The 13,123-nt window shown below is 40.8% G+C and overlaps 2 protein-coding genes across 3 annotated transcripts in view; one reads left to right on the top strand and one right to left on the bottom strand.

Moving 5' to 3' along the window:
• Window positions 1–6,477, bottom strand: part of Fbxo40 (F-box protein 40) — a 28,988-nt gene extending 22,511 nt beyond the window's left edge. For both annotated transcript variants that reach the window (XM_070030118.1, XM_070030116.1), the window contains exon 1: window positions 6,419–6,477. The gene's annotated coding sequence lies outside the window, so the exon portion shown is untranslated. The remainder of the gene's footprint in view (window positions 1–6,418) is intronic.
• A 221-nt stretch (window positions 6,478–6,698) lies between these two features.
• Window positions 6,699–13,123, top strand: part of Polq (DNA polymerase theta) — a 68,046-nt gene continuing 61,621 nt past the window's right edge. The window contains exons 1-4 of the mRNA XM_070028867.1: window positions 6,699–6,972; window positions 8,125–8,304; window positions 9,881–10,011; window positions 12,239–12,395. Of these exons, the coding sequence (XP_069884968.1) occupies window positions 6,699–6,972; window positions 8,125–8,304; window positions 9,881–10,011; window positions 12,239–12,395 (742 nt within the window). The remainder of the gene's footprint in view (window positions 6,973–8,124; window positions 8,305–9,880; window positions 10,012–12,238; window positions 12,396–13,123) is intronic.

Consider the following 13,123-nt stretch of genomic DNA (forward strand, 5'->3'; position numbering starts at 1 on the left):
TGGAAAAATGTAAGATTAGGATACAATTATTGTTGGGCACTGGTGGTTCATGCCTGTAATCTGAACTACTCAGCAGGCTCAGGTCTGAGGATTGTGGTTCAAAGGAAAGTCTAAGACTCTTATATCCACTCAACCACCAAATGGCCAAGTGGTAGAGCACCAGACTTGAATGAAAAAGTCAAGGGAGGATACGCAGGTCCTGAAGTCAAGCCCCCAATAGCAGCACACACACATCATTAATGGCTAATTTAAGTCAAATATAAAAAGTAATGTCAGCATTACATTCTGAGGTCTGTGTGGTGATACATGCCTGTAATGGCAGGCTTTAGTATAAGAATTGAGAGAGAGTTCAAGGCCAGCTTGGGATACATTTTGAAACCAGAATTACATTCTGGCCAGGTGCCAGTGGCTCATGCCTGTTATTCTAACTACTCAGGAAGCTGAGGATTGTGGTTCAAAGCCCAGGCTAAATAGTCCATGAGACTCTTATCTCCTATTAATCACCAAAAAGCCTTAAGTGGAACTGTGGTTCAAGTGATAGAATGCTAGCCTTGAGAAAGAAAGAACGAAAAGAAAAGAAAAGCTCACCCAGGCCCTGAGTTCAAGCCTCAGGACTGGCACAACAACAACCACCGATTACATTCTGAAAGAGCAAATGTACAATAACTGCAAAATAACTATATTTAAGAATACATCTGTATGAAATGTACACAATGTGTATGAAATAATCTCTAAAACAGGGATAATGGGCAAAAATGTTCTTCTAATCAAGCTCTCATCAGAAACTTTTATGGATTGCAATGAGCTGATTAGCATAATTAGGAAGAGAAATTAAGAATACCTGAGGAATTCCTTTTCCTTCCTTTTTTTAAATTTAGAAATACATTTTGATCTTACACCCATGTCTCTCTCTGACCCATGACTGCTGGTCCTCATGTATGACCTGACTTGTTTTTCTGGCTACTTTGAGGTTTTGAACTAGGCTTTCCTCATGCGCGGACAGGCTTTGCACATGCGCAGCTTGTGCCCTACCAGGACCACTCTTGCTACTCCTCCTCTTCCTCTACATGCTCCTATCCTTTTGCTTTTATTTTTCAGATAAGGTCATAATTCTCTCTAGGATACTTTGGGACCCAAAGCCTCCTAAACATACCTCCCACATAGATGGGGGTATGTCACGACTAGTTTGTTGAGATGGGATCTCAATATCTCTTCGTTCTGCTCTGGTTGGCCTCCTCATCTGCTTTCTGAATAGATGGATTACAGGAGTGATCCACTGTGCCCAGCCTAACTTGCTTTTTAAGATAAGAGTCTCAATAATATGGGCTGGTCTTTAGCTCCTCTTCCCTTCCTCACCTGCTTCTCCTCTCCACTTATTTTCTCTTCCTTTCTTTCCCTTCGCCCCAGTGATGGAACCCAGGGCTTCATTCATGTTAGGAAAAGTGGCACTCTACTACCGAGCTATACCTCCACACACCCTAAAAAATTTATTTCCCAGGAGCTGGTGGATCATGCTTATAATCCTAGCTACTCAGGAGGCTGAGATCTGAGAATCATGGTTCCAAGCCAGTCCAGGCAGGAAAGTCCGTGAGACTCTTATCTCCAATAAACCACCAGAAAACCGGAAGTGGCACTGTGGCTCAAGTGGTAGAGTGCTAGCATTGAGCTGAAGAGCTGAGGGACAGCACCCAGGCCCAGGGTTCAAACCCCACAACCGGCCACCCCCCCAAAAAATGATTTTACAGTTCAAACTCCAATACTTTAAAAAAATACATATATATTTTGTCAGTCTTGGGGCTTGAACTCAGGGCCTGGGCACTATCCCTGAGCTTCTTTTTGCGCAAGGTTAGCACTCTACCACTTGAGCCACAGCACCACTTCTGGCTTTTTCTGTGTATGTGGTACTGAGGAATCGAACCCAGGGTTTCATGCATGCTAGGCAAGCACTCTACCACTAAGCCACATTCCCAGCCCTCAAAAATAATTTTTAAAATTCAGTCTATCTTTGGAAGATTAAAAGTGTTTTATTAGCTAGGTAAACCTCCTGTAATGTGTTGTGACATTATTAATATATAAAGTGAGATACAGTATATTTGAGTGTGACTTTATTATATTTGAATTTGGAAATAGAACATACTCCAGCTAGTTGACCATCTAGGCTGCTACAATCTTAGAGAACACATTTTTATTTATTAGATGCTTGGAAATATGTAAATGTCTGTTTATAGAGTCTCAGTTTTTACATTTATAACATGAAAAAAAACCCCAATCCCACAACAGCTTTACCTTGTGGAGCTGTTTTGTAGATTATTGCTCTGAGACCTGGGTTTTTCTGTCTTGCCTTTCTCTTTGTCCTACTTTCATGTCCAGTCACGCCTTCCTAAGCCACAGAGAATGACAGTGGCAGTGCTGGGTGCCGGCCTCCAGAGGCCCTGCACACTCCAGCTCTGTTGCTCTCAACAAGCCCAATCCAGCTGTTGGAGCACAAGAGACCATATAAAGAGGAGCTCACATTCCCAAACTGAAGCTATTTTAAACACGTTCAACAGCCAGCCGACCCACAAACATGCAGGAGAACCTACCATGGTCCACATTATCCAGCTGGCTAGCTGACTCCAGAACGGCAGATGCTTTTTATTTTAAACTACTGAGATGTATTAACCAGCACTGGCTAATGGGCACAGACCTTCAATGTTCAACACACACATGACTGTTCTTGACTTCCTTCTGTTTACTCAGTTCTTGGTATGTTTCTCTGGCAGCTAATTTGTCTGTGTTACAATTCTTCTGAGGTTTTTTTGAAAAAATGACTATGACTATTGTGAGATGTAGTGATAGTTTTTTTGTTGTTGTTGTGTTGTTTAGAAGTATGTTACATAGCCCTAAGTCCTAAGTTCCATCTCCTAAGTCTTCCTGGGAAGAGCTTTTCATCTCTTTCAGTAACTATCTGGTCACTAACCACAATATACATGGTACTATATTAACTTCTATGGCAGCAGATAACAAGATGAATGAAACAGCATGCAGGTATCACATTGCTGTAGATACTGGTAAGTGTGCTTAAAAAAATAAAAAGAAGGCTCGTGTGGAGCTGCATGCCTTTATTTTTTTTCATTTTTAAAATTATCTTCAAATACTTGTACAAGGGGTTTCAATTAATATGTACAATGCATCTTAATCAGTCTTCCTTCCATCATTTCCCCCCACCCCATCCCATTTCCTACTTCCATGTCCACATATGTATACTGTATATTCTGACTGTATTCACCCACCATTACTCTTTCCATTTGTCCACCATCACTCCTTTTCCTCAAGACATGTTTCAATCTCTTGATACTCATGTTGTTAAACCATCTGTTAATTGTTCAAAGGGGTTACAGCAGAGTCTCGTTTCGCATATACTATACTTTAGTCATATATATATATATACATATAACACACATATATAAGTGTGTATGTGTATATGTGTATATATGTATAGGTGTATGTATATGTATATATATGGTTCTGTGTACATTTACATATGTCTATATTTTAGGTCTAACATTCACATGAGAGAAAACATGTGCTCTTGTGTTTTTAATCCTGGTTTACTTCACTCAATAGGGTTTTCTTTTTCCAGGTCCATCCATTTTCCTACAAATGATATATTATTCTTCCTGATAGATGAATAAATTTCCATAATATAAATAAATAAATAAATATAAAATCACATTTTCTTGATCCATTCATTGGTTGTATAGAATCTGGGCTATTCCCCTAAGTTGGCTATGAAAAGAATTGGGCATGCATTTGTTCTTTTTTTTTTTTTTTGGGTCCGGTTGTGGGGCCTGAACTCTGGGCCTGGGTGCTATCCCTCAGCTCTTCAGCTCAAGGCTAGCGCTCTACCACTTGAGCCACAGCGCCACTTCCAGCTTTTTTCTTTTTTGCTTATGTGGTGCTGAGGAATTGAACCCAGGGCCTCGAGCATGCAAGGCAAGCGCTCTACCACTGAGCCACCTTCCCAGCCCCGCATTTGTTCTTTTCTGATCGATTTCACTTAGCATGATGTCCTTAAGGTTCACCTATGCTGTTGCCAGGTTCAGAAAGGTTCTCTTTTTTTTACTTTGTTATACCTTCACCTATTGGTGAATGCTGGGGTGGCTTCCATCTTTTGTCTGTTATGATCATGAATGTATAAGTATCTCTGAGATCTTGAATCCAATTCTTTTGGTATATAACCAGGAATGGAACTGCTGTATCGTATGAACATTCTACTTTTTGGAGGGGAAGTAGTGGGGATCAAGCCCACTGCTCTATCCTGATGACCTTCTCTAATCCTAGAGGCCATAACTCTAAGTATCATTCAATACCCATGAACTTAGGTTCTAAATGTCTAACACATAAATTTGGAAAACATATTTAAGCCATAACACAGAGAAAAACTGTGAAATAGCTTAGGGCCTGAGAGTGTGGCTTAGTGGTGGAGTGCTTACCTAGTACACAGGAAGCCCTAGGCATGATCACCAACATTGAAGAAAACCAAACAAACCAAAACATTGCTGATATTTTAGCCAGGTTTTAACTCCAGCACTGGGAGGTAGAGGCAGCATCATGAGCTTGAGACGAGTGTGAGGATAGTTTGGGCTACATAGTAGAACACTGGCTCAAAACAAACAAACCACTAGCCCCCAAAACAAAACAACAAAATAACAAAACTTCCTAAGCAGAAACCCATTGAAATAGAGGCAGAAAAAAAAAGGGGGGAGGGCTTTAGTAAAAATGTCTGGAAAAGTGAAAAAGGCAGAACGTCTGGAAAAGTGAAAAAGGCAGAAGGGCAAAGAGTTGAAAGAAATGGAGAGAAAAAAAGAACATTTAATAGGAACAGAGTGGAAAGCAATGGCTAAATGAGATGAAGCTGGAAAGATGAAGAGGTAGTCACAGAACAACAAAGGAAGGAAAAAGATGAAAATCAAAGATGACCTTTCCCCTAAAGCACAAACCTTAAGTCAGACATAAATAATATACTAGTACTTTCTGCCAAGTTGGTGGATAGGAATGTAGGATTCTGCTGAGTGGGGGAGGTTACAAGTTCTGTGCATACAGAATGAGTGTAAGTTGTGATTTCTAAAAAATTCAACTATTTACTTTACACCAACCACCTTTCTAATCATCTAGAAGTGATGAAAAAGAGTTAACGAGTGTCAGAGAGTGGTCCTGGAAAGCTGTGGACTCACTCTATACATCTCCAAGAGACCACTCAGATGTCTGAATCATTGCCCGGTTTCATTTCCTGTATTTCCCCTTCTGTCTCCTCTAAATACAAGAGTTACCTCTTAGCCTTTATTTTTGTTTTCATGACCATAATCTAAGTTAGGATTCCTTTATTCCTCTGATAGGTCTATTCATTTCTCTCTGAGCAAATACTTAAAATTTAAAATTATTAATTTATTCGGTCAGTATCTTGTCTGCTCTAAGCTCTTTCTCTTTCACACAACTTCACTGTCATATACCCCTGGACCTAATTACAGCCGAAGCTGTTGAGTGAATAAGTACATAGAAGACAACTACGAAGTGTTTCTTTCCTGGAGTAATGTCTCCATCTGGCGGGACTTTAGAGTATTGTCTTCTTTTTTTTCGTTCTGTTAGGGCTCTGGAATAGCTCAATCTCTTCAGGCCAGGGACTGGTCACAAACAAGGCTTACTTGGTGAAATGAACAGGCAGGTAGTAATTGAAGCCCATAAGGCACTGGCTTCTGGCAAAAGGCAGAGCACAAACCCATCAGTAAAGTCTTGGCTCAGGAGGATCCTTTAGACACCTTCACACCTCCTTTCTTACAGCTATCCAGAGGGTTCCCCAATCCCTGATCCCCAATCCCAACTTTTTCCAGGGCACCACAACTGAAACAGAAGTTGGAGACTGAAGTCTTTCCCGCCCTACCATCATCGTATACACTTAGGAGAGAAGGAAGGGCAAATTAGGCTCCACCAGAAATCCAAAGTTATCCTGTAGATTTTTTTTTTTTTTGTTTTCTGGTTGGTTGTAGGGCTTGAACCCAGGGCCTGGGCACTGTCCCACAGCCTCTTTGTGCTCAAGGCGAGTGCTCTAGCCCTGGAGCCACAGCGCCACTTCCGGTTTTTGAGTGGTTAATTGGAGATAAGAGTCTCCCGCGAACTTTCCTGCCCGGGCTGGCTTCGAACCGCGATCCTCAGATCTCAGCCTCCTGAGTAGCCAGGATTACAGGCGTGAGCCACCGGTGCCCGGTCTGTAGGATGATTTGCACACACAACCTGGAGTAACTTTTGAAAAAATAAAACACATTAAACTACCCTTGAAGGGTCAGGATACGTGTTCCATTCAACTCATAAATGCATACCAAGGAAGGCTCCTTCTAAGCCCGCTTGATTACAAATGCGTTTCGAAGCTCCTTCCACTTACCAGGGAGGGACCCTAGCGCTCTCTTCCTACCCAGCCCCGGAGCTGGGAGGCCGGAAGTCAGACTCCGGCGCGAGCCGCTCTTTCCCCCCAGACTTTATGGTTTCCGGGTTACTCTGGCCACCGGAACTCTATGGTTCCGGGGCGAGCTGGGAGGACTGAGTTTGAAAGCCGTGGCGGGAAGATGGCGGCAACACCTGTCATCGCGCCGGCTTTCTCCGCCTTGGGAAGCTGCTGGGACTGCAGTGTCGTGTCTTGAACCACAAAGAAAGGCTTGTGTGCCATGGATCTTCCGCGTCGGAGTGGGAAACGGCGGCGCTCCGAATCTAGCCCAGACTCGAGGCCAGCCAGCGGGGGCGACAGCAGTGTCAGCCCCCAGCGTCTGTCCCGGTCGGTGCTGAGTCCGCCCCCGGGCCTGGGGCGCAGCCTGCAGGCCGCAGGTGCCGGCACCCTAGGTACTTGGGGGAGACGGAGCTCCGAGCGAGGGGTGGAGGGAGTCCGGCGGGCCGGGCCTCCGCCGCGCGCCCTCGAGCGCGTCTGCCTCCAACTGCGGCCTGGTGCGGCTGGTGGCGTGCTGTGCAGGCCTGGGGGCGCCTGGCGTGTGCGCTGTGTGTGTGTGTGTGTGTGTGTGTGCGCTGTGTGTGTGTGTGTGTGTGTGTGTGTGTGTGTGCGCGCGTGCGGGAGGGGGTCGGGGGTAAACTCACAGTGCTTTCTGCATAGTTCACCCTGACGGAGCCACCTTCCAGCTAGCCAAAGCCTGGCACCACAAGTGAGCTTCCTAATGCTGCTCAGTACTCCTCGTTACAGGGGTGTGTGCGTGCGTGTGTGTGTGTGTGTGTGTGTGTGTGTGTAACATCTGTACTACTTGTGTGTGCATGTGGGGTGTGTGTGCTGTATGTGTTTGCATGTGAGGTGTGTGTGCTAGGCATGTGGTGTATGTGTGTGTATGTGAGGTGCGTGTGTACTATTTGTGTGTGCATGTGGGGTGTGTGTGCTGTGTTTGCATGTGAGGTGTGTGTGCTAGGCATGTGGTGTATGTGTGTGTGTGTGTGTGTGTGTGTTGGTATAGGGACTTGAACTCAGGGCACTCTCTACAGTTTGAGCCACAACTCCACTTCTGGCTTTTTGAAAAGTCTCATGGACTTTTCTGGCTCCAAACCTCAATCCTCAGATCTCAGTCTGAGTAGCTAGGATTACAGATGTGAGCCTCTGGCGCTCTGCTGCAAAGAGTCTTATACAGGACTATTGAGTCTGGCGGTTTGCAGTTCCTGAATCAAATTTGTAATGTTTTCTAAGGTAAGTTAGGTGTCCTGTGAATGTTAACGCAGTTATCAGCCGGTAAACATTTAGTTATATGATAATTAATTGCTCAGTCATTGTTGCCCAGTCATCCTCATATTAATTAAAACTTAAATGGAAACCTCCCTAGTTCAGTTTTGTAATGCTTACTTACTGATTAGGGAACTCCCTTCACTCCCTATAATTCTTATACTTCTTATCCATTGTGTATAGCAGACATTCGTGGGGTTTTTTTTGAGGGGGTGAGACTTTTTAAGAAATTTCAAATTATATTTAGTACATAATTTCTATACAAGGTCAATTTCTCACAAGCTTCTTAAAGTCTGTTTTAAATAGCTTCATTATAACACATAGGGAAAGTACTACAAAAGTTATGTTAGATCTAACTCTTGTTCTTTTTTTCCTGAAAGGAGTATGTAAGCAAACAGTTCCTGAAGACCAAATAGACAAACTGTTATTGGCAAATTGGGGCCTTCCTAAAGAAGTTTTGGAGAAATACCACAGTTTTGGTGTAAAAAAGATGTTTGAATGGCAGGCAGAATGCCTTTTGCTTGGACAAGTCTTGGAGGGAAAGAATTTAGTTTATTCAGGTATTCAGATTTATGCAAACTAACTTCTCTACTCTTTAAAAGATAATTATCAGTGTAAGGGAACTATTGGGTATGATTTTTTTCTTAAGGTGGATGAGACATTGCTGAAACTGGAGAAAGTCTTAAAATATATTTTAAAAGTGAAGTCACATATGCATACTTAAGTTATGGAAGTTCAATTATATGGTGGTAGTTGTGGAACAAGAAATATTGCAACTTATAGACTCAGAGTTCTTGTTCAGCAAATGTGTGTCCCAGGGTGAAAGGGTGATGTCATGGGAAATGTCAGTCTGTTCTTCCTCCATTAGGTCTCAGCTGCTTTTCAGGGCATGGTATTTGCATATTGTATGTTTTTCAACGGACCTGTTTCTACAGGGTTGTATGTATATACACCCAATGTGATGTCCCTTATAAGAAGATTTATGTGGGTTTTTTTTTCCCATGGGCAAGTTTTATATATACACAATTTTTAACTTGTGATTACCATACTGACTTGAGTCTAATTATTTGGTAAGATAGCAATTCCTTTGTGTTTTCTCTGAACTTTGTATCAGATTTTTTTTTCATTATGGCTATGAAAGGGAATTAATTTTTAGCTGTAAGTTCAGGCTGTGGAGTTTAACTTGTTCGATTTAAAAACTATCACTTTCTGGCTGTGTGACTTTGTAATGGAGAGAAAGGAGTTCAGGGAGACTGACTTGGTCACATTTAGGATTAAATTATTTTATATGTATAAGAGGTGAGAACAGTTTTGACATATAGAAAGTCTTCCTAAATGCCAGCTAGTAGTAGTGTAGCATTTCCTAGCCAAGTTCTATTACCTTAAAATATCTCTTGATTCTTACTACTTTGTGCTCTTAGGTTCATTATGATTGTATAATCCTAGATTATACAATAGCCTATAGATAATACAAGTTTATCTTTTTCTCTGGTTTTGCCCTATTTCTGCAGCCAAAGTGATCTTTTAAAGGTACAAATATGACCTTATTCTCTTTAACTCATTAGTCATTTCTGATTTGCTTTTAGGATTGTCTAAATTCTTGCCACGGTGGGATCATATGACTCAGTTTATGCAGCATTTTCATATCTCTTCTCTTTCTGTTCTGAAGGCTGTTTACTCCAGGCTTACTGATTACTCACTGTCATCCCAATGTACCAGGCTTTCCTCTAGCCCTGTACATATGCTTTTTATGCTTGGTATTCCTTTTCTCTTTTTTTCTTCCTCCTGTAAGTTCTCTCCCCTCCCTTCTGTTCCCCTCCCTTCCCTTCCTCAGCCTCTATTATAGCTCCTGGCACATTATGTAAAATTGCTCATTGCTTTCAAGCACTTAAAGGAATGAATCTTTAGGAATAAGCAAGCTAGATTTCATTATTATCTATCAGTTTTGCCAATATAAGTATCATTATATCTATTTTCAGAATGAGTCTAGAAAGGTAGTTTAAAGTGAGGTATTTCAAGGTATAAAGATTTCAAATGAGGCTTGGTAATACTGGAGGTAGTTTAAAATATTTATTAATGCGGTGTACCAGACATTACTTCTTTCTGTTGTAACTTTGTGGAATAATCATGTTTTAGCTCCTACAAGTGCTGGAAAGACCCTTGTTGCAGAATTACTTATTTTGAAGCGTGTTTTGGAAATGCGGAAGAAAGCCTTATTTATTCTTCCCTTTGTTTCTGTGGCTAAAGAGAAGAAATACTATCTTCAGGTAATGTTTTTGTACTGTGTTTAGCATATTGGCAGCTTTAGCTTTACTCATTTCCAATAGAATTATAAAAACAAGTGAGAACAGTTTCATTTATTGCATCTCATCTAGCTTTAAAAGTTGATTATTAAAAGTACTGAAAGTTTAAAGAAGGAAATTTTTTAAAATGCTGTTATATAAAGGAGAGTGGGCTATCAAATCCAGTAGTTTGGTGAGCATCATGTAAGAGTTTGTCAATGTTTTCTTAGGAAGTAAACAGTATACTTCAGTTGGCACATAACTGCAAATGAAGAAATAGAGCTTAAGGAATAGGACTAGAGTGAAGCATGGACAGGAAAGAGCATTTAAGGAAGCTTACCCCATCTTGATTGAGACCTGCTGGCCACATTCAGGGGCTGAAGAGCAGTTATTCATTGGTGCTTAGTAAAGCTCTATGCTTATGGTAGTTTTAACTAGTTTTTAAGGCATTTTCACAAATAGAGTGTTTCATTAAATAGAATGAATTTGCTGGTGCTGGTGGCTCAAGCCTGTATTACCAGCTACTCAGGAGGCTGAGATCTGAAGATTGTTGCTTGAACCAGCCCAAGCAGAAAAGTACCTGAGACTCTTATTTCCAATTAACTACAAAAAAGCTGGATAGAGGTGTGATTCAAGGTAGTATGGCAGCCTTGAGTGAAAAAGCTAAGGGACAGTGCCAACGCCCCGAGTTCAATCCCCCATATTGACACACACAAGAATGAATGTTTCCCTATGATTTCTACAATAAAACTGTATTGTTGGAATAGAAATATCACTGTACTGATAGGCCAAAATAAATCTAGGTCCTCCTAGTTTTGCTACTATCTTTAGCCCAGACATGCACCTTGCTGAGCCTCAGGTTGTATTGGAAAATGAGACTGTTAACATACATTGTTAATCCTCAACCCTATGGATTAATTTAGTAATACTCAAAATAGCTCAAAAGTTCCATGGTTCTATAAATGTTTTCAACAGTTATTTCACAGGCCAAATAGCCAACAAAACTGTCCTACATGGTAGCATTCTCTTAACTTAGACCCAAAGTAACAAAATGATAATACTTTTTATGAGAAAATATGTTAAAAGGTTTTTTTTTTTTAACAAACTATTATCAAAGTTCCATTGAATTTAACTTTTAAAAACTTTTCTTCCATCATATAAAAAAGAAATCTTTAGTAGGATAAGACTGTTTTCCTTATGGAGTATGAGTTTGTTTCTTAACATGTTGATTAACCCTGGTATAGTGGTACATACTATGATTATGAATTCTGTGCCAGCCTGGACTATAAAGAGAGAGCCTGTCAAAAATATAAATGAAAATAAACCTAAAAATGCCAGGCACTGGTGGTTCATGCCTATAATCCTAGCTACTAAGGAAGCTGAGGTCTGAGGATTGCAGTTTGAAACCAGCCGGGGCAGAAAAGTCTGTGAGACTTTATCTCCAATAAACCACTCAGAAAAAGCTGGAAGTGGCATTGTAGCTCAAGTGGCAGAGTGCTAGCCTTGAGCACAAAGAGGCCCAGGGACAGTGCCCAGACCCTAAGGTCCATTCAAGTCCCAGGATCAGCAAAAACAAAACCAAACCAAAAAACCCCCCAACAACGCTAACAACAACAATGCCCCCTCCCCCAACTCCCCACAAACAAACCCTCCAACTCCCCCCCCCCCCCATATTTAACACTAATACATTAGTGTTAAAAATTTGGGTAGTTTCTTGCTATTTATTAGAGTAAAAATGTTAGTGCCTGAGGTACATTTTCTCCAGTTGTAATTTCTATGTTAAAAAACAAACTTTACAGCTTGGGGTGGGGGAGAGGAGGGAGGAGTTGGGTAAGTGGGGAGGGAAGGAATGGTAGGGGGAAAAACAAAGGAGGATAACAATGCTTGATAGGAAGTGTACTCATTACCTTATTCATGTAACTATAAACCCTTTGTACAGTATCTTTACAATTAAAAAACATGAAAAATAGGACTTAGATTTTTAAATAATATCATGAAAATGTCCAATTAAGGACTGAGTTTTATCCATTCTAATGGACAAAACTTATAATTTCTGGTATATATTCTAAGAACCAGGATGTCTTGGCCAGAGCAACTTGACAGTAGCCTGATAAAGGTCTTCAGATGCTTATGTCTGTGTCCTGGGATAGAAATCATAACTCATGAATTTTTAACTTTTTCACTGATACTGTTTCTTTTTTACTCAATTCAGAGTCTGTTTCAGGAAGTAGGAATAAAAGTAGATGGTTATATGGGCAGCTCTTCTCCAGCAGGGCATTTCTCTTCCTTGGACATTGCTGTCTGCACAATTGAGAGAGCCAATGGTCTGATCAATCGCCTCATAGAAGAAAATAAGATGGATTTGTTAGGTAAGAAAAATTAGAAAATGAGGCAAATTCTTCCTATTGTTATTTCTGGAGATATAGCTCAAATGTTAGTGCACTTGCCCAGTAATTCTAGGCCCTATTCCAACTATAGTACCACTGGAAAACAAAACAAAAACAAAAGAGGTACGTTATTACTTAGGACATATTGGATTTTAGTTATCTTGAGGATTTTAATAGGTTAATAGTTTTGTTATTTCATCTAATTTACCTAGCTCAGTACTTGGCAAAGTAGATAGAATAAATAGTTTTGGATAAATGAATAAATGTTGAAATAACTCATGTAATATGATTTAGAGCTAGTGTAATGATAAAGAAAAAGAGCATCTTATGTCATTGGGAAAGCATGTGAATAGTCTTGATTTTAGTAGGAGTACTGGTTAAAGGGACCAATGCATGTAGAAACATTGGGGTTTCTGCTTAGGAAGTTTTGTTATTTTGTTGTTTTGTTTTGGGGGCTAGTGGTTTGTTTGTTTTGAGTCAGTGTTCTACTATATAGCCTAGACTATCCTCACACTCACCTCAAACTCATGATCCCACCTCCACCTCCCAGTGCTGGAGTTACAACCTGGCAAAATATCAGCAATGTTTTGGTTTGTTTGGTTTTCTTCATGCCTAGGGCCTCATGTGTACTAGATAAGCACTATACCACTAAACCGCATTCTCAGGCCCTAAGCTATATTACAGTTTCTGTCTCTCTGTTATGGTTTAAA

This window comes from Dipodomys merriami, unplaced genomic scaffold (assembly GCF_024711535.1).
Source record: "Dipodomys merriami isolate MVZ:Mamm:240054 unplaced genomic scaffold, mDipMer1.0.p SCAF_2, whole genome shotgun sequence".
NCBI lineage: Eukaryota > Metazoa > Chordata > Mammalia > Rodentia > Heteromyidae > Dipodomys > Dipodomys merriami.